Genomic DNA, 25,242 nt, shown 5'->3' with positions numbered 1-25,242 from the left:
AAAATACATATGATGGCTGGAGTGTCCCTTTAAAATGCATGTGGTGAGATGAAATGTTATCTCACCTGGGAACGCACTGTGTAGTTGTATATTAACCCTTCAGTGTCTGAGACTGAGGCTTTCAAAGGGTGCCTAACCTTCAACGGGCGCCGGTGTGAAAGTCTGTAAATACAAGGCTCCAGTCTTGCTCCAATATTCAGTTTAGGAGAGAAACGCTACCCTGATTCTATGATGATGCGTGTTTGGCAGATGTATAAGATGTTGGTAGTTTTTGGATCATGGCAGGAAGATGCTTTAGGAGTTGTGTTTGTGTTGAATGCAGTAATACATATTTTGGTGGATTTGCTTCCCCTCCTGTTTGCCTTTGCTTAATGTGATGCAAAAGGTTATATTCGTATTTATTGGGAGAAGTATATTTGCCAATTTAAAATATATATGTTTTTTTATTCCAGCAGTTGCTGGATAACATTGTCTAAATAGCCTGCATTTACCTAAGCCTTGCAAGTGGACCATGTAACCCAACAGGCAACCATTAAGCAAAGGTACAGGCAAATATTCAGGCGGCTTTATTGACCATGACTAGACTGCGCTTTTCTCTTTGTGAATCCCAGAGCTTTTCAGTTTTTAATTTACTTCTCTAAATACCACTTTCAATACACTGAGATGTACCCCCCAAACACTGTTGGAACAAAGTAGTTCAGTGAGAGTTGTCAATACTTTAAATAGGAACCGTCACATTTGAGATTATCCCTAGTCCTAAATCTTAAACCTTGTTCACTTGAAAACTATCGATAAGTGAAAGTTGTCCTGTGTGAGCTGCCATCTTGCTGCCACATTGTAAATGGCGGCATGACAGGACATGAAGAAAACATTCAATGACTTGAATGCATTTGGATCCAGATGATGCTACAGCTGTGTATGAACATCCGAATAAGACTTTTGCATCATTCTAGATCAGTTATGGATTTCAACTCTTGATGAGAGAGTTCCTCCTTAAAAGAAGCATCAAGCACAAACTGTTCTCACATTACTGACCATAATAGAGTAGAGCATGTATACAAATGTATACATCTGAAGTCATGTGCGGGTTTGTGGTTTGAACCATGTCCTTAATATTGAAAATAATTAAAAAATAAATAAAAAAAATTTGGTGATGAGTTCCTCAGTTGTGTTTGATGCTATTATTGACCATCCAGCGAACAAGGTTTTGCCTAATTCAGGCCCATTACAATGTAAGCTAATCTGAACATCAGATTCCCCCTAGAAACCTGTTTCCCATTTCAGTTTAGTAAATAATACATACATACATCAAGGAAAAATATTCTTGAAAAGAAATATTGTAATTTATTTAAGATGATGCAAAGCAATTATAGAAGGGTTCCTACCCCTGTTATACTTCCGTACTTCCGTCATTTTTATATATATATATATATATATATATATATATATATATATGGATCTCGGTCACTGTATCCCACTTTCTTTATTACGTGATGATTAAGAATAGGTGTATATTATTCGAGTCCAGCCCTCTACAATCTTACAGAATGCCTTTTATTACAATGAACTGTATGGCCTTTTTAGAACCTGCTTTTATTATCGATCGTTTTCACGGCAGATGCCATAGTCTGTATGACGGTGAGCCTCATCATTCCCATCAGGGCGCGAATCCCTTTTTGGGTGGAAATAAGTCCTTTGTCTCTCGGTGGCCAACATAACCGTGTACACCTGTGCTAGCTTAGTATCTTCAGGCTTGGTTTGACATTTCTGTGGTGACATAGAGTCTGATTTGGAGGTCGTTAGTATTGCACAGTTAACGTGTTAAATTAAAAAGCTCTTAGAAAACCACTAATGGCAAATGACATGTGCTTTTGGGGCTAAAGGAATATTACACAGAGTACCGCTCCTTCTTTCACCACTCAGTTTGATTTCGCAATTACTGAAAATGTTATTCCCGCCAAAAAGGTCCTTTCTGTGCATCCCTAGTCTTAAAATTAAAAAGGATACATGCGTGGAAAATGAATGTTTTTATATTTACGCACATATGTAAAGCCTAAACGGAAATTGACCGTTTTTCTTATACTCCTGAACTTGTATTTATTGTCTAATTTGCTTAGGATGTATACAGATATGATAATGTAATAATATATGGTAATAAATGCATCATTATGATAATTTTATTGAGGTATTCAATATCTGTGAAGCATTTGTTTTTGTGTTGTCCCCTATTAAAAAAAAAATGCATTAAAATATTAAAATCCTTGGGAGTTTTGTTAGTATTGGAAACAAAAGGAAAAAGTCAGGAACTGGCCAGGTGTTTTGACGTGAATGCAAAAATATTGCATACCAAACAGACGGCTATAACAACTCTTGATGGCTGGATTTTGTTGCGTGTGTTGGTTTTTAGTTTAGAGTCAAAGTGCAGTTGTTTGTTCAGTAAAATGACATAGATGGTATGTTTATTAGCCTAGGAGATCCCGGATGGTTTTCAGCTCGCTGATATCACGGGGCATTACTGAGGCCAGCCTTTTCCTTGGGTTGGCCCGTCATAATGTATACTTGGATCAGTATGTTGAAACCTTCTACATGCTAGTGGATTACTCAACAGACCCAGCAAACCCAACTAACCCCGGTCTGAATTTGCATCTAGACCCCCTGAGCATCTTGATGTTGATGATTTGAAATTAGCTCTAACATTTAACCACAACTGTTTGTGTCCCACGAAGAATAGCTCGCTTGGGCACATCTCTTACCTGCTTTACAATGAATGTTTTTCCTTACAGCTATGATGTGGTCATCAATATTAACATAATTTTCCTTCATGTACAAAAGAGACATACATGTTACACACTCGGTCCAGATGCTTAAATTAAAAGAAACAATATATATATTATTTTTATTATTTTTTTGCACTTCTACATTTTTTTTTTTTTTTTTTGCATCCTCTAGGGGGTATCTAAATTTGGATTTTTTTTTAATTTAATTTTTTAAAGCACCTTACGTTTGTTAGTTCCTTGAAAGCAACAATTAAATCTCTTTTACTACTTATGTAGCTTTTCATCGGCCCATTTGGTGTATTTGGCAGCCTCCTGACATATTTCTATATCCTTTAGTTATCGTCCTATGGTTGTAAGGAATAATTTGTTGCAAAAGGTCTTCTAAATAATAAATGTAAAATGTATTTCTATGTTATACCGGAGTACTCTCCAACTTTACCCTATTTGTGAAGCTAGTTCTTAGGACAGCACCGATTGCGTCACACATGACGCTGCTTGCAACATAATTGCGTGATAATAAATATTTAAGTTGCAAATGGTGTGAAATGTCCTTACGAAAGCCACATTTTGTTGCAAAAACAGCAACTAAAACCTATTTAGCTCGCATAGCTAGGTACAATACAAAAATGCTATATACAAAACAAAAAAAATTGGGAGTTCCATTTTTGGTCTTTTGGCAGGACAAATATTTGCAAAGTATTGTGGGATTTAAGTCTGGCAGCCGTTACAGATCTAGCTGTTGGATACCCGTGACTGAAATCAAATTTTTATTGCGCTGTAATAAGCAAAATAATTACAGGCGTGTCTATTTTTACCTTAAATTTAATAAATAGTTTGTTCCATAAAGTATTTAAAAAGCATTATTCAAGTACTTAAGCAGAACTTTTAAACAGACACTGTATATAGAGTTATCACTCCTTTGGTGCAATTCTCAAATGAATATGTATCTATAATTCTAATATCTATCAATGAAATTAAACAATAAAAACAATATTAATATTAAAATAATTTAAAATATTGTGTTCCTAACCAAGAATAGTGCGTTATTCTAAATAAAATTGTTTGTAGACATAGCTGTTTGCTCCAGTTAAAATCACACAATATTGAATACTTTAAATATTTCGAACTGGGATTTGTGTAGCAAACATCCTAGAGCTACAAAATTACATTTTAAAAATGGTGTACTTAATTACAGGTCATACTGTTAGGGGACAAACTTTTTATTGAAGCGTTTAGGACCCCAGATCCTTTTCAGATATCACAAAAGCGACTGCATATTGAATGTCTATGAATACACCTTAAAGAGCAAACCCATTTCCAGAAAAATAAATTGATGTATGCTTTTAAAGACCCCAGACCCACAGCTTAAGTGCATATTGCTTTTTTTCTCAATATTTTTACCACTTTTTTTTTTTTTACGGAAGGCTTTTGTTTGTTACATATTTTATGTGCACTATATATTCTGTGTAAGAATATTTTGAATCCGTTCTGTATGCTTTGTGCAATAGGCATTTTTATTATGAAATAACATAGATGGAATACCGGATGTCAAAGGTGCTGTTCCACTAAATCCCAAACTTTTACCAGAAATAATTCTTCAATTAATCATGAAAAATGTATCTTTAGGAATATTTGAAAACAAAAATGAAATGGCAGATCTGCTGAGGTTTATTTCATTAACATGCTAGAAACTGCATTTAATATTTTGCCTAAATAGAAGAGCAACTTTAATGGAAGAGGGAGGTGATGGTCTAACATACGTGCCATTAATTGCACTTCATTTTTGTAAAAGGTAGATTTGATATGACACATATGTACTTTATCATTTGTTTATATGTTTTTTTTTAATTAAATGCCTGGGGATAGGTATGGATGTGGCCCATTTTCTTTCTCCAAAGACTGATGACTGTAGCCAAGACTAAGTAGTTTACGTCCCTTTTAACAGAGGGGTTCATTCCAGGCTCCAGGGCTCAAGGATCCCATAGACTTTTAAACTTATAGCGCTACTGAATCTGCTGACTCTTCATAAATAAAATTCAATCAATTTTATATATTGCACGCAAAGGAATATTAAGTAGGTTATTGTTAAAACAGCCCAAGTCTGGTACCAGTAACCTAGCATATTGAAATATGTTCTGAAGAATATTAGTTTGGTGACATCTATTTATAAATCCAGTGCCATGTTTTCATCTTAAACCATGTTTGTGTCTCCTCTAGAACATTTTTGGAAAGAGTGATCTTTTTGGTATATCATTAATCATTAATACTGGGTGGGATTTTTGGAGTCATGCTTAACTTTAAACGTAGGGTCGTCGTTTCACAGCCTTGTAGTTGTATTAGGCATCAATCTACAAGTAGAGAAAGCAAAACCAGACACATCCTCTGTTTCATAAATGTTACAAAAGTTGTTTAATCTCTACACGGCCAGATTTAAAGTGTGGCGCAGAGTTAAAGAATTTTGCAGTCCTACAAGTAAAATATTTCAGGTTAATAAAGCCCATGCCCTTCAGAAATAGAATTTGATGGCAGATAAGAACCGTTCAACCCATTTTGTCTGCTCATTTTTCCAACTGCAAAGACTCAAACCTTAATCAGTCTTTGGTCTTGTCATAGATTCAGGGTAGCTGTTATACTTACCCCATACATGTTTAAATTCCCTCGCTGTATTAACCTCTACCACTAGCTGGGAGGCTACTCCACTTATCCACCACCCTCTATGTAAAATAATAAAAAGAGAAGATCCTTATCCATAACTGAATAATATCTATAGCCCCCCTTAAATGTAAATATCAGAGCTATAAAACACTTGGTGGACCGGCTCAGATGGCAGATGACTTCCTTTTAAGACAGTGGCATTCTTAAGTGGAACTCATTGAGTCTCTAAACGGAGTGTCTAAACTGGCCAAGGACCGTACTTTAAGGATTTTTGTCATCTAGGACTATAATTAAAAGGATGATTCCCGTGCAAAGTTTGTAAAAGTGATTTTTGTCTCCATAACAACAATTATAATTTTCCTACTGATTCCCTATTCTATTGGTTGCTATGGTGATAAGACCACTTTTGAAGCTTTGCGCCAGAAGCAGTATTTGTTGTTGTTATTATTTGATATTTAGTTGCCTGTATATATCATACACTGCAATGTGCTACGTCTATCTTGCCATTATATCTAGATTTGATGGCATTTCCCATCTTTTGGGATGTGCGTTCTCTTCTAGGGTGCTGTCGGTGCGATATTTTCCCGGTGAGCTGCCATATTTCATGTGTCTCAGGGATTCTCTTGGTGGAAACAAGGGCAGTTACAATTCTAAAAAAAAATCAGGCTGAATACTTATGCATTTCTAAAGTTCATTTTCACCAGATTATCTATACTGTCCAAAGCTGTTCTCTGTATAAACCGATACAAATGAACCCCGTATTTCCCGTGTGCTTTCAGCTTTTATATTTTATTTAAGGATATCCCCTTTCCCTATTTAGCTTTCTAGATGCCTAAATTAGATTTTAAGAGAAAAACATATATTAATTTATGCTAACATTGCCTCATAAATTATACATTTTATACTAAAGCTGTATTGGATTAAGTTGCTATGTGTATTTGATAGCTATATAAAATATATATATATATGTGTGTATGTGTATATGTACACATATATGCAAGCTTTTTTATTTCACTTAAGATGCTAATAAAAACACCTGGAACTACGCCGTGTCAGGGTGTACAGTGGTCCTTGCTACCTTGCAGTACTGTTACAAAACTATTCTTATTTTTGAGTACTTGCTGTGATCAACTAACAGCGTTATTGATTATCTTGTGGTGAGTATTGGTATAAAAGGAACAGTAATGTGTTATATAATAATTTTTATATATATATATTCCAAATAAACAAAAAGTTTAAGTCCCACCAGCCTCTCTATCGTAAGAGCAAATGCATAGGTAATGTAAGCATTCCCCCACGTGCAGAGGCGCTGCTCAATGTTAACTGCAAATCAGTGAAATGAGGTTTATTGATTAGATTTGTTTTAAATGAGCATAACCGCCCCTTTAAGAACATGTATTGGTTTTCTAGCCGCTGAAATCCAGTCTTTTTTTTTTTTGTTAATATGTAGAGAGGGCTTACAAAACTAAAGCAGAGCTAAACTCCGTAGTGTAAACTGTGGCTTATGGGATTCCCTTTAAAATTTAAAATGATCGAGAATGTATTGTTCTATGTTAAGTATGTGATCCTATAAATCCTATCTTGTGTTTAACATATCAGATGTGTGGAAGCTGTGCCGGTTGAGTGTGTCTGTAGATATGTGATGTGTTTTAACAAATGTGTAATGTTTAATAATAATAAAAAATGTTAATGTTAAAATTCCAGTGGATGGTTACTGGCAATTGTATTTTATCAAGTTTTTTTTCTCTAAAATCTCAAATCTAATACCCCCTGTTATTTTTAGAACACCTAGGGGGTTTATTATACCCAAGTACAAACTGACCTCTTGATGATTTTTTTTTTTTTTTTAAATAAGCATGTGTATTTTACCCATAACTTTACGCTAGTATCTTGTTTTTTAAATTGAAAATACAAATTCCAATCCCAACATTATAAATTTGATAAGGCATAGGAAAAAGGATGATTGAAAGCGCTTCATTCACTGATATATATATATATATATATATATGCGTGTGTGTGTGTAAAGCACTTTCTATATAAAGGAATGTGTAACTAAAAAAGTGCGTCCAAAACAAAATACCTTTCCTGTCCGTTTTGACTTTCCTTGCTGCAAGATATATACATTTTAAATAAAGCATGCGGGGGAGGGGGAATGATCTAATCTGAGATGAAAGCTGTGTTCTGGAGTTTTCAGGCAAATCAGAAAACAGCCAGAAAAAGGTGGAAAAAGGTCATATTTGACAATCAAGTGCATCGTTTATCTGAAAATGCAGCCTTCCAGCTCCATTACAACTGTCAGTGTTGCTTGTGGTTGGCAGATTCATTATGTCAATATCTGGAGGTCTGCCGAAAGGCCAGGCTTGTGCTGGACACTAAAAGTTGACATGGTGATAAGAAGGCATCCTTCACTCTGAGGGTTCTGTTAAGAAACTCGGATAGCATGCGTGATCTGTTCTGGCACAACTAAGCCCCAGAAAGAAGTTTGATTACATTAAAAGCATAAAACAATAAATGTGTCAAATAGCTCCTTTTATCCCTTAAATAACGATTTGTTTTCAGTCCATTTTCAAAGAAATAGTCACCTTAAGGAGAAGCTACAGCTCCAGGGCTGCAGTCAGCAGGCCCCTTCCATAGTCCAGTTTTATTGACACTTTGGGATGTTTCAAGTTCCTAAGAAGTGCCAGGAAAATGCTCCCATTTAACTGAAAGGAGCGCTTTCTCCATATGCTTGCAGGGAGACTCGGACCCCCTGAAACTCTGACACGTGCTGAGTACAGTGTGGACACACAATGGCAAGTGAGAGATGTCTGGCTGAACATATGTCCTGCAAGCCAAGGAGCTGAGGGCAGGATAAAGGAGCAAATGCATAGGAGAGATCCTGCTGAATCCCTCCATGCATTTGCAAGGGGACAAGAACGGTAATAATATAGAGGACACTTAGCGGTCTTATGAATTAAAGTGCATTTGATGGATGGAGTGTCCCTTTAAAGGTTAGACACCCCTGCTATAGCATGTTGGAGCTCCAATGAACCTGAAAGGGATGTACTTAATCCATGCGAGTTGCGGTTTACTTTGATGGAGGAATCAGTTTATAACCATTGGCTTTTATGTCTGGGTATAGACCATGGAGATTGCTAGGCTTACTTAAGTAGATTAGGTCCAATTCAGGCAGTGACTAAATGGTCCTATTCGGCTAATTGGGAATATTCCACTTGTCGGATCTAGTATGATTACATAATATACATTTCAACACGTAAAGTCTGTTGTACTGTGCAAAAGAATTTCCAAATGTGCAACAAAAAGAAAAAAAGAGGGCAGAATCCTGTCTGTGAGGGTTTGTTTATCCTTCTATGATATAGCTGCATGGTAGCAAGGACTAACTGATATGTTTTTAATTGCATTTATGTTGTATGTGATACTAGTCTGCTATAACAATATATTCGCTCGTTCATGGCCAGCGGTGTTCTGCGTTGCAGTTATCTGCAGGTGCATCGTATATGCAGCAGTTATGGGTTACTATACTTATATATACCGTAGTTAAAAGCAAACCCACTTTCTGTCAGGAAAATGAAACAAATGAAATACATTTAATGTGGCCCATGTATTTGATTTAACCCCTTTAGTGCCAGGTTACACAAAGCATTTCCTTTCTTCACTCCTAATTATGCACTTATGTAAAGTCATCACACATTCTTTCTTTGGTGTGTGTTGTTGGCAAATACATAGATCAGATAGTAAGATATACTAAAATAATAGCAAAAAAATCAAAGACCTGTGTAGCGCATAAAAAAAAAAAAAAGGATTTTATACGACAAGGCTGTGAGGTCATTGGAGGTCACCTCACATCTACGGTATGTTTTTCTCGGATTAACAGGGTTTATTGTGACTTAAAGTACCATGTTTTTCAGATACTTTTGCATCAAAATAAGGGATTAAAAACCAGGAGTCACCACACTGTATAGGAGTTCTCTGCATTGACATTGAAGGGGTTAATAAAAATATTTTCTCACATTATTGCTTAATTTTTTCCTTTCAAAGATTTGTTTCTATGACTCGGCTCAAAAAAAGTAAGTTGCAGCAATTTGGCATCAAGGTACCAATTTACCATTCAACAATAGCAGAAGACCTTTTTGTTATCTGGTCCTTGTATGGTTTATTTTAAGGATTTTTTGTATACAAAAGTTTACATTTTTATGTATATTTTTCTTGTGTAAAAAAAAATGTAATATGTGTATAAAAACTGTGTATTATCTGTATATAGTGTGACAAAATGATTCTTTCTTTTTGGATGTATTAATAAATCTTGCTGTGAAGTAACTTTAGTTGGTGTTTCTGGTTTTATTGTGATTACCTATATGCTATTTACATACATGCAAAGCGTCTCCTTTACACCATGCCGACTTGATGTATGTGTAGGTTTTTCTTAACCCATTCAGACCAAGGTATCTTTTGTCCTCTTTACCATAATAGATGAACCTGCAGAAATTACACATCATCTTGTTCGGAAGTATTAAGAAATACTTAAAACATAAGTGATAATAGATTAAAAAAATCTAGAGTAAAATAGCTGAACAATGACCCAATTAATGTTCAGCAACATCTCCTGATTAGTCATACCCCATATACATATTTATGTTCCAGAGCACCGAAGATATTGTGATTTACTGAATCTATTCCAGTATGAAAGGGTAAATATACGTTTGCGACAGCGTTCTGTCCATTTACTCACGCCACAACAAATCGATGCAAGTAAAATTCCAGTCACTGTGCGTTCGGTTAAAGCAATCACAATACAAGCGTATACACCGCTGTGTGGGTTTCTAACTTATTTGAGTGGGGAGGCTTTGTGTGAATTTTAATTCAGCCAGACGCATCTCCTGCACAGAACATAGCAGGGAAAGGGGCAAATTAATACCCTCAATGCTGACACCCCATAACTTTAAAGGAGCCAGTCAGCTGTCATGTGCATTAAAGTGTGACATCAGTGTGCATTTATGCCCGCGTCCTGCAAGGAAAGGCTCTGGGTAGCCGGAGCCCAGAAGTTCCCAGGTATGAATACAACAGACAAGCTATACTGTAGCTCAAATTGCTGAAAAAGTTAATGCTGGTTCTGTTAGAAAGGTGTCAGAGCACACAGTGCATCGCAGTTTGTTGCGTAGCCGCAGACCAGTCGGGGTGCCAGTGCTGACCCTTGTCCACTGTCGAAAGCGCCTACAATGGGCACATTAGCATAAGAACTGGACCATGGAGCAATGGAAGGTGGTCTGGTCTCATGAATCACGTTTTCTTTTACATCACGTGGATGGCCGGGTGCGGTGCATCATTTACCTGGAGAACACATGGCATCAGGATGCATCCACGGAGGTCCCACTTTGCAACTTACAGGACTTAAAGGATCTGCTGCTAACTTGGCGTCAGATACCACAGCACTCCTTCAGAGGTCTAGTGGAGTCCATGAAATAACGGGTCAGGGCTGTTTTGGCGGCAAGAAGGGGACCTACACAATATTGGGCAGGTGGTCAAAATGTTATGTCTGATCGGTGTATACTGGAAAATAAAGCCTGCAGTATAGCGAACGCAGTGGACGGGCTGATCCAATGACGCCAAATGGGTTTTTGCAGGTTGGGCGGTTTGAAAAAGGGGAATCTTGATTAAACAAACATATGGTCAAAATGTGGTACTAAAAACACTCAGTGCTGAAGGGGTTAAACAAAGATGTTTACGCAAACAAGTTTGTATTTAAGGTGTATATACGTCTGTCATGAAGGAGTTCTTACAGATGCTTTATATAGGGAACATGCCCTTTGAACTTCAGTTTCAGTTCAAAGGGCATGTTGGTCTCTTGGCTTCCACTAAAAGCCGTAACAGCTCTTTAGTGTTGTTCATCAATAATTATTTGCACCAGCAGGGTTATTTTTTTTTATGAAACTATATATTGGCAATAATGAATTTGGGGAGAAAAACAAATGTATTATATCTTCCTAGGCACCTTAAAAAATATTCCATCTCACAGTCATGCGTGCATAATTGCATCTACAATGGGGATTGGTGTGATAATAACATGTTCCTATAGAACTACACAGAGAAACAATTAACGCGCACAGACACGCCGCAGCCGGGCTGTCACTGAGGCTCACCCGTTTCTCACATTACCGGAAGTGACGCAGAATCTACGCGCATATCCAGCCGTTTAATCAACTGGTGATTTATCCCTCCATCTTGTTGGATAGTTTGAATCCCGCGGTTTTAGGTCGGGTCGCTTTTTAAGCTGCGGGGAAGTGTGTTTTTAGTATGGATCCGCAGGGTAAGTGGTGCTGGCTGCGGCACGGTCGCTGGGATTTGCGACCGCGGTTTGTTCTTGCTGTTACCCGTACAAGGTCTTGTCGTTTAGGGAAAGGGAGGGGGGTCGGACATGCGAGCCAAATATGCCATGTGTACGTAGAAAGTGCAGCCATGACTGAATATTAGAGCGACAGACTAGGAAGCGCTTTTATTTATTTGTAAATAGCCCATAATCAAGTACGTGCTTTACGGTTTATGGCCGCATATGCCGGTTCCGTCAGGGGTGTATCTGGCTGTTCACGGAGTCCTCTCCCGCGGGTATTTTGACACTCCTAGTGTGTAGTGTTAAAGCCGTTCCTTCTGCTGAATAAACCGGTGTATTATTTATACCACGGGAAGGGGATGTCGGTTGGGGCAGCCTCTATAAGGGTGGCTGAGATCAGTTCAAGTGTTTGAGAAGAATGGAAACCCAGGTGGGGTCTCTGATCACGCCTTTCCTGGCTGATCACACACTGTGATCAACAAAGGGGGCTATGTAGCCTCTGCTTCTTAAGTGTAGAGGAGCTTCTTCCAAGCTAAATCAAAATGCAATAAAAAGTAGGAAGTGATATTACTCTTAATATAGTATCCCCAGCATATAAAAGGTGATCACTTGCTGTATTGCACCAGGAACAGTTCAAATAAGAAACTGAGTAAAGATGAAATGTGTGTGTGGTGTATTACTCTAATCGGAAAATGTAGTAAAACCTCTATCTACACTCCAGCCATCATATGCCCTTTAATGCATCTGATAGCTGTGTGCCCCCCCCCCAGCAAATGCATGGGGTCATTGTGCTGAGTTGTATTAAATAGAGCAACTCTTGTATTCGCTTTTCAACCTGGCCAACGTTAAGTCAATTCTACCCTAGTAGACTTTCTTTCTGTTAAAGTGACAGTTTGAGGTCTGATTTGGCAGATGTGTCTCAGGTGTAGGGGGCAGGATTTTATGATGGCTGCTAACTTGATCAGTTGGATAAATTGTGGAAAAATGGGATGATGGAATACTGTAACCTTGGATGTAGAGTTGTTGGGGATACAATTCCAAAAAAAGACTCCCTCAGAACAGAGTAAATAAGATATGTAGAGGAAATCTATATCATGTCCACCTAAAGGTGTCACTGGAACCTGAAGGAAGATATTGGTTGTCCAAGGGAAGAGGTGCATTTGGTGAAAAGGGACCTTCAGGCAGTCTTAAAACTGTTCTCTTGTGGTATTTCTTCCTTTATGTTAATTCCCTATATGTATTTAACTGTTTCTATCATATCCCCCTGTCATATGACTGTACAACAGGTATTGCTAATACCTCTCCCTATACATCCACGCATTCTGCTAGCATCTTCCTACCTTTTTAAGTCCTCTGAAATAACTACCCCAAAATACCTTTCCTCAGATTTTGAGGTTAGCACCAAATATTCTATGCTATGTCCTAGGTGCATTATCTTGCATTCATATTAAACATCTTTTGCCGCAGCTTTGACCATTTTCCCAGTTTACCTAAATCATTTGATGTACCACTGGTAACGAGACCTTCCTCTGGATATACTCAAATGACTACAACGCTCAGCAACTGCCAAATTCATTCAACAATATTGGCATCTAAGCTCAGAAATTGAAGTTTGATTGAAGTCTTCTATGTGGGACAGTGTCAAAAGCCTTACTGAAATCTGGATCTACAATGTCTACTGCACCACCTTGATCAATTAATTTAGTCTCCAAATCAATAAGATTAATTTGGCTCAACAATCTTCTTAGTTGCTCAACAATCATATCCCTTAACATAGTTTCCCGTAATTTCCCTACCACAGATGTAAGACTTACTGGTCTTTAGTTGCCCGACACCTCCCTACTGCCTTTCTTGAGAACATTTGCTAATTTCCAATGTTCTGTGACTAATCCCATGAACAATGATTGGTTAAATAAATCGGTTTACTAAGCTTTTAGTAACTTTGGGTGAGTCCCATCAGCTCTCATCAACTTTGTTGTCTTTACCTTAGAGAGCTGAAATACCCTGGGTTATTTGGGACTGGTTAGCAGCCCCCAGTCAAGTAGACATAACATAGCGATTTGACTTCCAGAAACGGGTTAAGTATGTATTTTCGTCCACGTGCAACCTAGGGTATTTCATTGTACGCATTTAGACACTTGTCGTGCAGTTGTTTGACCGTCAGTCTCTGGCTGCAATTAGCTACAGTTGGTGACAGTGGTGAGGGATTTAATATTATATCCTACATTATAGGCTGGTTTTTCAGGGACATAATGTCCTCTGTCTTTAAGGTTTAAGTCTTTACAGCATGAAAAAAAAAATGGGCAGAATCATTATCAATGGTTTCTATATGCTCAGAAAAGCAAAAAGCAGCAGGTAGTGGGGTTGTTTATTTTTCTGCTTCAAATGCCAGCCAAAGAAAATATATATGCCGTATTTGCTCGATTTATAAGACGACCCCCCAAATCTGAATATTAATTTAGGAAAAAAGAAAGCCTGAATATAAGACGACCCTATAGGAAAAAAGTTTTACCAGTAAATGTTAATTCATATAAATTGAGATTGAGAAAAACATTTTGGTTTTATTTCCTTCTATTTTCCAACCTGCCCCCCCACATCTGCCCCAGAAATGCCTTATACCCCCTATATGCTACTGTGCCCCATGATATGCCTTTTGACCCCCTATGTGCCACTCTGCCTCCAGAAATGCCTTATACCCCTTTATGCCACTCTAGCATTTAGAGGGTTAAAAGGCATATTATGGTGTAGAGTGGCATATAGGGAGGTTTAAGGCATTTCAGGAGGCAGGGTGGCGTATAGAGGGTTAAAAGGCATTTCTGGAGACAGAGGCATTAAGGGGGTTAAAAGGCATTTCACAGAGCAGAAATGCCTACAGAAATTCCTTATGCCCCCATTTAACACTCCCTTCCTCCGCTGCTAGCCGCACCTCCTTCCGGCTGCAGCGTAAATTGTGTACGCGAATCGCGTAGACATCTACACGCTGCACACCAGGGACTCAGAAGCATTGGTAAGTGGGGCGGGGGAGACGGGAAGATCCAGGTCCCCTGCAGCTCTGCGGGGGATCTGGATCTTAGTCGTCTCATAGTCAGACCTACTTGAGGTCTGATTATAAGACGAGGGGTATTTTTCAGAGCATTTGCTCTGAAAAAAACCTCGTCTTATAATCGAGCAAATACGGTATATTAAGTTGCTGAGTTTTGTGATCTTGAAGACTACCTTTTAATTCCAAACAGTATGAAGCACTACAAGATTTTGAGTATTCAGGTGATTGTATATTTTGTGTAGGTCTTGCCCCCTTCACATTACCTTTTTTACTTTACAGGTTGTGAACCAATGGCGCTTGGATCCCCAACATCTCCAAAACCTGGCACCCATGCCCAGTTTTTGCCAGGCTTTTTAATGGGGGACATACCTATACCTACCACACCACAGCCCAGACCATCATTAGGCATTATGGAGATGCGATCACCGATACTTTCACGTAAGATGTACATGTGTTTTTTTGCTGGGTTTTTTTTTCTGATGAGTAGGAACATTTCAGTAAATATACTGCCGCTACACGGGAGATCAGGCTGTCAAACAGTTTGACAGCCTGGGCTCCCCCTGTCGGCAGAAGCCAGCATCGCCGGCTTTCTGCTGCCCGATCTCATCTGACCGTTTCCGGACAGAGAACTGCTACATTTTTAAATGCCTGATCGGGCATTCCCTTCCGGGTCGTGTCACTGCTGACGTCATTGGAGGACAGAATATCCCCTGCAAGGTCTGTCCAGACCCTGTTGTGATATCAGATCGCTCTGATGAGGTCACTGTGATCTCTTTGCGAGTCTGTGGGGACTTGCGTAGAGATTAGTGTGATCGATGCAGATGTGATGTTTCTCACTCTTCTCACATGCTGAAACACAAAACGAAGGGGAAAAAATGGTTAGTGATTTAAAAAAATACAATAGTTAGCTAAGTGTCATTGTAACATCGCTGGCATTAATAACATGTTCAAGATGTCCCTAAGAGGACCTCTAACCATTAAAAATGTTTTTAAAAAAGATAATAAAAAAAACCCTTGCATCACATTGCCCTAATACAACATCTAAAAAGTATAACCCTCCTGCCCCCGTTCACAACCCCCCCAAACCTGCCATAAGCATACAAATTCTACAAATATACACCTTATAGTATGTTCCCTATAAAGTATTGAAAATCTATATAAATCGGGTATTTCTGAAATGAGGACACGTGAATTGATGATAAACTTGGAGGGGATTTTCCATCACTTTACCTAGTTTTGTGAGGATTCAGAGGGGATCCCCCCCCCCGACTTACCAGAGCAGACTCCCGGGTGTCTTGCGGGGCCGGAGGGGGACATCGACGCAATACGCGTATACAACTCCTGGTGCTGGCACCGGAAGTTGTATATGAGTATTGCGTCGATGTCCCCCTCCGGCCCCGCAAGACACCCGGGAGTCTGCTCTGGTAAGTCTTGGGGGCAGAGTTAAAACGTATCGTGCGGACGTTCACTGGCTGGGGCAATGCGTGTAAACAACCTCCGCTGCTGGCACGTCTGCACGATGTGCTTTAACAATATCCCTTGTCGGGGCTCCCCTCGTGGAAAGTGCCGGCAGAGGAAGGCTGTCTGAACGTATCAGAGAGTAGGATATGGGTCCCCTGCACCTCTGCGGGGGATCTGTATCCTAACCTTGCTGCATGTCCTGGGCGTTGGGCGCTAGACCCCGAATATAGGCCACACCCCCACTTTAAGTCTTTAAGAAAGAAGTGCGGCCTATATTCGGGCCAATACGGTAGTTTACATGGGTACGCTAGTCGCAGGAAAGGAGAATAATCGCTGAACAGACATACCGAAAAAATGGAAAAATTGCTCCGTGCTTTGAGGTACCAAAAACACTTGGGACTGAAGAGGTTAATTAAAAAATATAAAAAAGATAGTGGGCTAACATTTACCAATTTTGTTGACTGATAAAAGGTTAAGGCATATGGTGGAGGGTTAATACAGAATGGCTGCAAGAGCCAGGACAATAGGCAAGTACAGACTTGCAGCAGAAACCAAACATGTTTGCAAAACTCAGGCTTCCATCTGAAGATGTCCATTTTTGTTTCTCCTGTTTTTGGCCCACCAAAAGGCAAACATTGACTAAAGAAACATTTTCATGGACCAACACGGCTATTTCTCTTTCTTTTATTAAGTTCTGGAAATATTTTATACGTTTTGTTGTGATGTATAAATTATGTTGATGTGTTGTCCTGTGTGTTTTCTGTTTAGGTAGATCTCCTCCTCAGCCTGTAGTTCCAACTCACAAAGACAAAAGTGGTGCACCCCCAGTTAGAAGCATTTATGATGAAATTCCAAGTCCTTGTCTTGGTTCCACACCTTTAACTACAAGAAAGCCAGTAAGGAATGGGCTTATTTTCTCAAAAAATTAAACCTGGGCAGATTCTAGTTTAATGTATATTAGTGGGCATTGATGTTTCTGTTTAATCGTGAAATAATGACGTTGATTCTGGCATTACATGTATGTGATTTTTGCTCTTATCTTTTTATAGGCAGGGTTTTCTGTTTTGCAGACTCCGTTGTCTGGGGCCATGCCATCAACTCCAGGGACAGGTATGAATGTGAGACCACAAAGCCAGAAATGTTTGTCTAATTTAGTTCAGTAAACTTAAAATGTGGTGTTTTGTAGACTTGGTTACAGCACTGAAATGTTTTCTATGGAACATTCTCAAAATATTTGACACCAATGCTGAAATGTTCAGTATATTGTCAGTAGATGTCCCTGTTGTGCCACAGAGCAAAAGCTTTTGTGAAGGGTTTTTTATACCTTGGCGTAGGCTCTGCTACCTGTTAAAGTAATATAAATGCTATAAAAGATTACTTATTAAATGAAAAGGCGTATTCACTTGTAACGGCTGGGTAAAAAGATGTAAAACTATTATCGCATACCTGGAGTTGGTTGAACATATCCTTAGAAATATTATTATTTGTTTTATATAGCGCCATCAAATTCCGTAGCGCTGTACAATGGGTAGACAGGACATAACAAGTAGTATGTTACATTACAAATTGACTAACAGACAACAGTTGAGGAGGGCCCTGCTCAAAAGAGCTTACAGTCTAGAGGGATTTAGGGTGCATTACACAATAGGCAAAAGTGCCGTTGCTGGGGATAGACCAGCCACACTAGTAAAAGTATTGCAGGAGAGGGACTAGGAAAGGTGAGCTAAAGGAATATGGGAGGGCATTAATGTTCTATGTTGTAAGCATCCTTAAAGAAGTGGCTCTTGAGGGATTTTTTTGAAGGAATAAAGGGGGAGAGACGGATAGACCGGGGAAGAGCATTCCAGAGGATAGGAGCAGCCCTTGAGAAATCTTGTAAGCGGGCATAGTTGGCTTTGTACAAATGGACCATACAGGATTCTGACAAATTAAAAGGGTATTCTACAACTAAATTGTCACTCACTCATGCTCTCACTCACTCTCCCACATTCTTGATAATGTTTTCTTAAGGTGAACTTCTGTGAAATGGTAGAGCCACCAAACACATCCTTTCCCCGTTCCGTGTGCCCAGGACCTCTTCCACTTTGCGCAGGTTCACCTTGAGGCCAGAATAGACAGATTCTGACAATGCATAGTAACGGGTCTGCTGTTAGAAATGTGTGGCCAGGACAATACCCTCTTTGTTACCCACATTTTTCCTCGGGGCTCACTATGTGAAGAAAAGGCCCCCTGCCTCTTGTGAAGCCTATATATCTATATCCATCTCTTACTCTGCACATGTATTTAACATAAAGGGAACTACCAGTTTTTGGGAAACTACATGCATACTCTAATGCTGACGGCTTCAGTGTGTGTAAATATAACGTTAGTCCCTGTGGAAAAGACGGGCTGTTCACAAATAATGCTTACAGCTTATTTTACAATAGTTAATAAATGCCCTTGTATGTATTGAATATTTTGTTCAAAAGTATACTATTTTACTATAAACTGTACTTGCATTCTGTTGAGAAGAGTGGGTGTTTACTTTTATTAACAATTTATACCAAAATGGTAAACCGTAATTTAAGTATGATATTCAGCAGTTAAAGTCTTTAACATTTATCCCGCAGCTTCCAGCGTGTTTAGCCCATCAGCTATGGCTCACAGCAGAAAAGCCACCTTTTCACCAGCACAGCTGGATCCCTTTTACACACAAGGTGAAGCTCTGACTTCGGATGATCAGCTGGATGATACATGGGTTACTGTGTTTGGGTAAGAAGTCTCTCTTGTCTTAGTCTCAATTTAGTACACACTAGTTTTTAAAACTATTCTTGTAGAGGAGTGCCAGCTTTGTTTCCAAACTAGACTTTGTAACCTGTACTGAACTAGGAGGTCCTCTGGGTAGCACCTCTCCAACTACACATGTTCTGCTTAATATATTTCATAATTAATACATTTAGGGATAACCACATGCATTTTTAAGTTGTGCCTGAGATCTCACACCACTTGTTGCAAAAGATCTGGAAGAATAACCATAGAGATTGTGTTTTAGGGTCTTTTCCCCTCCGTCCTGAATATTCTTTTTAAATGTTAATACCTATTCCTGGAGAATATTCTATACCTTACTGTACAGTGTGTATGTATAATATATAATTTCCTAATGATATTATATATAACATTACCTTAGTCTTGACTAGCATAGTGTAGGGAAACTACCGTATTTGCTCGATTATAAGACGACCCTGATTATAAGACGACCCCCCAAAATCTGAATATTAACTTAGGAAAAAAAGAAAAAGCCTGAATATAAGACGACCCTAAAGGAAAAAAGTTTTACCAGTAAATGTTAATTCATGTAAACTATTTTTTTTAATAAAAGCTATGATTGAGAAAAATATTTTTTTTTTGTTTTTATTTCTTGTATTTTCCAACCTGTCCCCCAGTTACGCACATCTGCCCCCAGGCTTGCCACACCAATATGGCACTGTGGCCCATGATATGCCTTTTAACCCTCTATATGCCACTGTGCCCCATGGTATGCCTTTTGACCCCCTATGTGCCACTCTGCCTCCAGAAATGCCTTATACCCCTATATCCCATTCTGGCATTTAGGGGGTTAAAATGCATATTATGGGGCAGAGTGGCATATAGGGAGGTATAAGGCATTCCAGGAGGCAGAGTGGCATTAAGGGAGTTAAAAGGCATTATATAGAGCACTCTGCCTCCAGAAATGCCTTATACCCCTATATGCCACTCTGGCATTTAGGGGGTTAAAAGGCATATTATGGGGCAGAGTGGCATATAGGGAGGTATAAGGCATTTCAGGAGGCAGAGTGCACTATTAAATGCCCCCTTAACGCCACTCTGCCTCCTGAAATGCCTTATACCTCCCTATATGCCACTCTGCCCCATAATATGCCTTTTAACCCCCTAAGTGCCAGAGTGGCATATAGGGGTGTAAGGCATTCCAGAAATGCCCCCCACACACACACACACACACACACTTACCGGTGCTTCCAATTTCCTGCTGTATTGCCGGGGCAGCGGGTTGACGTCTCATTCCGCGGCAGCCGGAAGGAGGTGGAGTTGGCAGCGGGGGTTTGTATGCGTCCGTCGCAAATACCTTCCCCGGCTGTCAGAGATCAGGAACTCTTGAACTCTGATCTCTGACAGTCGGGGAAGGTATTTGCGACGGACGCATACAAACCCCCGCTGCCAACTTCACCTCCGGAAGCACCGGTAAGTGTGTGTGTGGGGGGGGGGCGACGACAGGAGGATCCAGGTCCCCTGCAGCGGTGCGGGGGATCTGGATCTTAGTCTCCTAATCAGACCTCTATTTGAGGTCTGATTAGAAGACGACCCTGATTATAAGACGAGGGGTATTTTTCAGAGCATTTGCTCTGAAAAAAACCTCGTCTTATAATCGAGCAAATACGGTAGTATGCCAATCTTCTCAAACACACAAGGTCATCTGCCCAGCGTGTCTCTTCTGTTCTGTCAAGGCTTTCCCAGAGCACTTCTGCTCCCTTTTCCAGACTGGAGGTGCTCTGGCTCTGTGAGGAGAAGCCTGAACAATGGAGTGGACATAACTGATCTGTCTTATCTATCCAAAGTACTTCTGGTCCCAAGCATTTTGGTTATAATTGGACCTTTGCTGTCTTGCCGTTTATATGAATTACTGGTGTAGTTTCAATTCAGCTTCATTTCCAAGGCATTTATTCTCAATGTCTCAATTTTTAAAGGGCTTTTTTTTATTTTCGGATACAAATTCTCAGTCCAAATTGTTTGGTTTTTTTTTTTATTTCCCTTCTCGCGCAATATTATAGCAATTACCTCTTGTTTTGTGTTCTGTATGTGGTTTCTGCAGTTTAAGCTTCCTGGAAGTCTTGTTTGACTTTTGCCTTTAGTTGATTAAATAGCCTGTCTGTAGGAGGTAAAGGGTAGCAATACTTATTTGATATGTTGTACTGTCAGATTTTTGTAACTGCTGTAATATCCTAATTCCCACTCTTTTATAAACTCCGATTAAATTAATTTGCTGCAAGAGATAAGTGAAATGTCTTTGCAAATGTTTGTTCCCGTGTAACTAAGGATATGTGTTTCATGCCTTAACAGTTGGGTTGCTAAAGCAGATTTTACCTAAACAATAACTGGCATGTACTACGACTTTAATGAAGTACCCAGTAAAGGTGGTCACTGACTTAAAAGGTGGCAATCATAAAATCTACTGTGAGATTATGGCTTTTTGTCTTGGCGCCAGTGCACTGAATGTGTGGCGTAACATCTTGATTACAGTGCAGTTTACCAGTTTTGTAATATTTGTTTTAGGTTCCCTCAAGCTTCCGCTCCTTATATTTTAGTACAGTTCGCTCTATATGGAAACATAATAAAACATAAGGTAAGTGTTCTTAAACTTATGTTTAATTGACATTCAGAAATCGGTCACTGATTGTCTTAATGGTGCTGTTATTGATGTTTACAGATGTCAAACTCTGGTAACTGGATGCATATACAATATCAGTCCAACTTACAGGCCAGAAAAGCCCTAAGTAAAGACGGGAAAATTTTTGGTGAATGCATTATGATTGGCGTTAAACCATGCATTGATAAGGTAAGTCTGCTAAACGTGTTTTTTTTTTTTTTTTTTTCAATTATGTAATATACAATTTACAAAATCAAACTTCTACATCTACAGAGTGTAATGGAAAACTGTCAAAGTCAGATGCAGTCTTCTGTCTGCACCCCATCTGCTGGCACTCCGACACCGCTTACCCCAAAAATAAGCTCTGCGATGAGGCCACTTGCTGCAACTCACAAGGCATCTACTAACAATCAGGTGACAACCCCCCCTCTTATTTTGCAGAATAAATGTGCACTTCAATCCCAAATATCGCCAATATGTTGGCAAATGAGACTTTATACAGGTCTCGGATACCTATACATCCATGTAGTTTTTGTGTAAAATGCTGGAGTTTTTTTACTTGCTAACACTATTTTTTTTTCCCAGGTATTAGTCGACAAGCAGACTCCTCGAAAAGATGAAAGCGTTCTATCAAAAGCAATGGAGTTTGTTTTTGGTTGGTAGCGGTCTGGAAGCAACTACTCCGTTCTGCTGCTACTTTGCTTTATTTGCAATAAAATTATGAACGGCAGCTCAATGACAATAACTCTCACTAAACATATTGTTGTGTGCAATATGAAACCCATACAGATGAACTTAATTCTTCAGCCAAGACTTACAAACTGCGCTCAGTAGAAACCACTGTATATAAAAAACTGTATTATACATATTTTTATGAATGAGGATTTTTTGCCTTTCCCAAGAAGAGCAGTTTTATCATACTTGCCATTTGTCTGCTGCCACACTGGTCAATACTGCACTGGGCCACTTTGTAATGTTACCAAATGCACAACTTCCATAACTAAAATACAGCCTGTCTTCTGTTTGTATGTTTTAGGTCAAATTACAAATTGATTTTTTAAATTAATAGTTCACTTTCCATGCATTTTTTGTAATTTTACAACTTTTATGATATCAAATAAATTGACAAAATTTAGATTCTCATGTAGTTTCATCCATGGGAAGGGAGCTAATGCTTTGTCACTTGTGTAGCGTAATGTGGGAATGCTGAGTGTGGAATTATAATGGTGTGTTGTCTGATTAGACGCACCAGTGATTATTACTCCCCCTTGTATGCATTTGTGCCCTTTTCCTGGCTTGAAAGTAATGCGAACTGCTCAACAAAAAAAATGTGCACTACGCTAACTTCAGTGCAAGTTCTGAGTTTTCAGTGCGTCTTCTTTTCACTGCACAGGTGAATCTGTCCCGTATACTGTAGGGGCAAAGGCAACTGTGTTTCTCCAGCTCCCGGTGGAGCCTGTCTCCCCTCCTACCAGATCCTCCTGGTATTCCTGTTTGGACTGTGCATTCCCTCAAACTCCTAGGTGAGCCATCTCCTCTGTATAAACAAAGCCGGATAACCCTGAGATAGATGAAACAATGCTGTGAACGCACCCAATAGTGCTATAAAGGATAAGGGCAAATTTTTAAAAATTCTGCAATGAAAAAACAGTTAAACTGTATGAAAAATGAATAAACTCACAAGAAAGGCTACAGTAGTAACGCAAGTACACTTTTTAAAAGGACCTCAAGTCCTCCAAAACCGAATAGTAAATCGGTTACATCAAAACTTAATGACACTAATCTGTAACAAAAACACAAAAGCCCACGATAGTCCAGTGGAATGTAGGAAAAATCAACCATGTCTGATCGCGTTGTTTACGTTTGTGAACCTCCCCTGTCTGCTCAGCCATAAAACTGAAAAATCAATGGAAAGAAGGTGCTAAGGTGTCCAATTATAATAAAAGGTCCCTTTTAAACAGAGGTGTAACTTACACCAGTAATTTTTTACACCGTGCATATAAAACATATAATTGAAAACTGTCATCTCTTCTGTAATGCAGGTTCTTGCGGGGGAAACTGCCAGGCTCTGTGGTATCAGCTAGGAGCTCTAACAGGCTTCAGCCCTGTTGTGATCTCTGGCAAGGGCTTCTTGACCACCAGCCTTCTGAACATGTGTGGGTGGTCATGATGGTTTCTTTTTTTGGCTGGCTGCATTATACATTTTGCTTGGTACCCTGTCTTTTGTGCCTTAACCTAAGTATTTTATTTTATTTTTTTGGTTAAGACTCCAGTAGCCCAACTACTCACACCAGCCTCAAAAAAGCTGACTAGACCTCTTTTACTCTTCCTGTAATGAGACCATCTGGCCCCAAGCCTTTGTATAGTCAGAGTCATGGATGAAAACTAAATTTCAGTCCACTTTTGAATGTCTCTGCGGTCTTCTTTAGTCCTTACCGCAGTCTCAACCATAGTTGGCTTTTACCGCAGCCTACTAAGGTTGGGAGTTACATAATTATTTTTCTGGTGATTGCTCCTCAGATGGTTATTTTTTCCCAGTTTGAGTTGGTCAGCCCTTGATATGGAGGACACAGGGAAAAACTGCAATGTTGACCGGTTTTTTTTTTTCCTCACATAAATGGAACCGAAGATTTTTCCTCTGCATAGAGCTCTCATTGTCATGCATGAGTTGAAATATCCAGAGAAGAAACTGTCCAGATGTAGTAGGAGGATGCTTTCATTAACAAAGTGACTAAAGCTACTTGTACTAACCTTCCTTTTTGGAGGGTGCCTCATATTCTAGATTCCGTGGGTTAGAGGGCAGAAGGAGCCATTTGAAAAGCCTTTGACTCAGCTGCTACTTATCTGCATCCAGTAATTGCCTCAGCCTCTATCACAAGATCCGTAAAGTTTTGGGTTCAACACACAAAGGGGATCTGTTTTGTGCAGCCCAACTGGATGAAGTAGCCAACTTTTGTTATGTGACACTTCTATCAAATCAGAATTTCAGCCTGCACTGCAGCTGTCAGTGGTGGCCAGGGGAGCTATCTTGTTGGAAGTGCAGCATGCCTTTCCTTAGGTTTTATTTTGCCAGGAAGATGATTCAGGACAAGATTTGGAACTCAGAACTTTTTGTGGGCCCAGAGAACCAGGCTTGCGTAAGGCTTCTAAAACATCTTGGGATAAAAGCATATTGTCCCAGGTATCAGCCTGCTAGGGGAAGAGACAAAGGTGACAGTTTCCTCTTCCTTATTAACTCTGTCTTCATGTTAATATGAAGAATACATTTTGAAACTTTTGATGTATCAACATCTGCCCTCTGGCTTGCGTTTCCTTGTTTATCCTTGCCTATGCGGCAGGAAACGGAGAAGTGTATGGTTTTCACTTGATCTCACTTCGGTAGTTTTCTGTTTTTTTTTTTTTTTTTTATTTTAAACTTTGTTTGCACCATAACATTTTAATGTTTTGAGCTGTGATGCATCAATGTTCATATTCTTAATTGTGCATTCTGATGGGCCAACCTTTTATAGTTTGTTCCGCATTCATGGTGTAACTGGTCCTTTTTATATATATATTTAAATTGGCCCTTCATAATTATGAT

General features: G+C 39.2%; 1 protein-coding gene across 3 annotated transcripts; it reads left to right on the top strand.

Moving 5' to 3' along the window:
• The first annotated feature begins 11,607 nt into the window (after positions 1-11,607).
• Positions 11,608-22,398, top strand: NUP35 (nucleoporin 35). 3 transcript variants are annotated; one of them, XM_053471117.1, is made up of 9 exons: positions 11,608-11,736; positions 15,080-15,238; positions 17,030-17,157; positions 17,332-17,371; positions 18,871-19,012; positions 21,569-21,638; positions 21,723-21,851; positions 21,936-22,076; positions 22,248-22,398. In XM_053471117.1, exons 1-9 carry the CDS (start codon positions 11,724-11,726, stop codon positions 22,323-22,325), a joined length of 900 nt encoding a protein of 299 aa, XP_053327092.1. In that variant the 5' UTR covers positions 11,608-11,723; the 3' UTR covers positions 22,326-22,398. The 3 variants fall into 3 exon arrangements, with proteins under 3 accessions (XP_053327092.1, XP_053327091.1, XP_053327093.1); XM_053471116.1 differs by having other exon boundaries at positions 17,311-17,371; XM_053471118.1 differs by having other exon boundaries at positions 11,626-11,710; positions 17,311-17,371.
• The last annotated feature ends 2,844 nt before the right edge of the window (positions 22,399-25,242 follow it).

Source organism: Spea bombifrons, chromosome 7 (assembly GCF_027358695.1).
Source record: "Spea bombifrons isolate aSpeBom1 chromosome 7, aSpeBom1.2.pri, whole genome shotgun sequence".
Taxonomy (NCBI): Eukaryota; Metazoa; Chordata; class Amphibia; order Anura; family Pelobatidae; genus Spea; species Spea bombifrons.
Note: the sequence above shows the minus strand (reverse complement) of the source record. Positions and strands in the feature narration are given on the sequence as shown.

Excerpts from the sequence above, each read along its gene's own strand:
- NUP35 (XM_053471116.1), top strand. Across the intron at positions 19,013-21,568 it reads ACATGGGTTACTGTGTTTGG|GTTCCCTCAAGCTTCCGCTC; the intron begins GTAAGAAGTCTC and ends TATTTGTTTTAG. Across the intron at positions 22,077-22,247 it reads AGGCATCTACTAACAATCAG|GTATTAGTCGACAAGCAGAC; the intron begins GTGACAACCCCC and ends TTTTTTTCCCAG.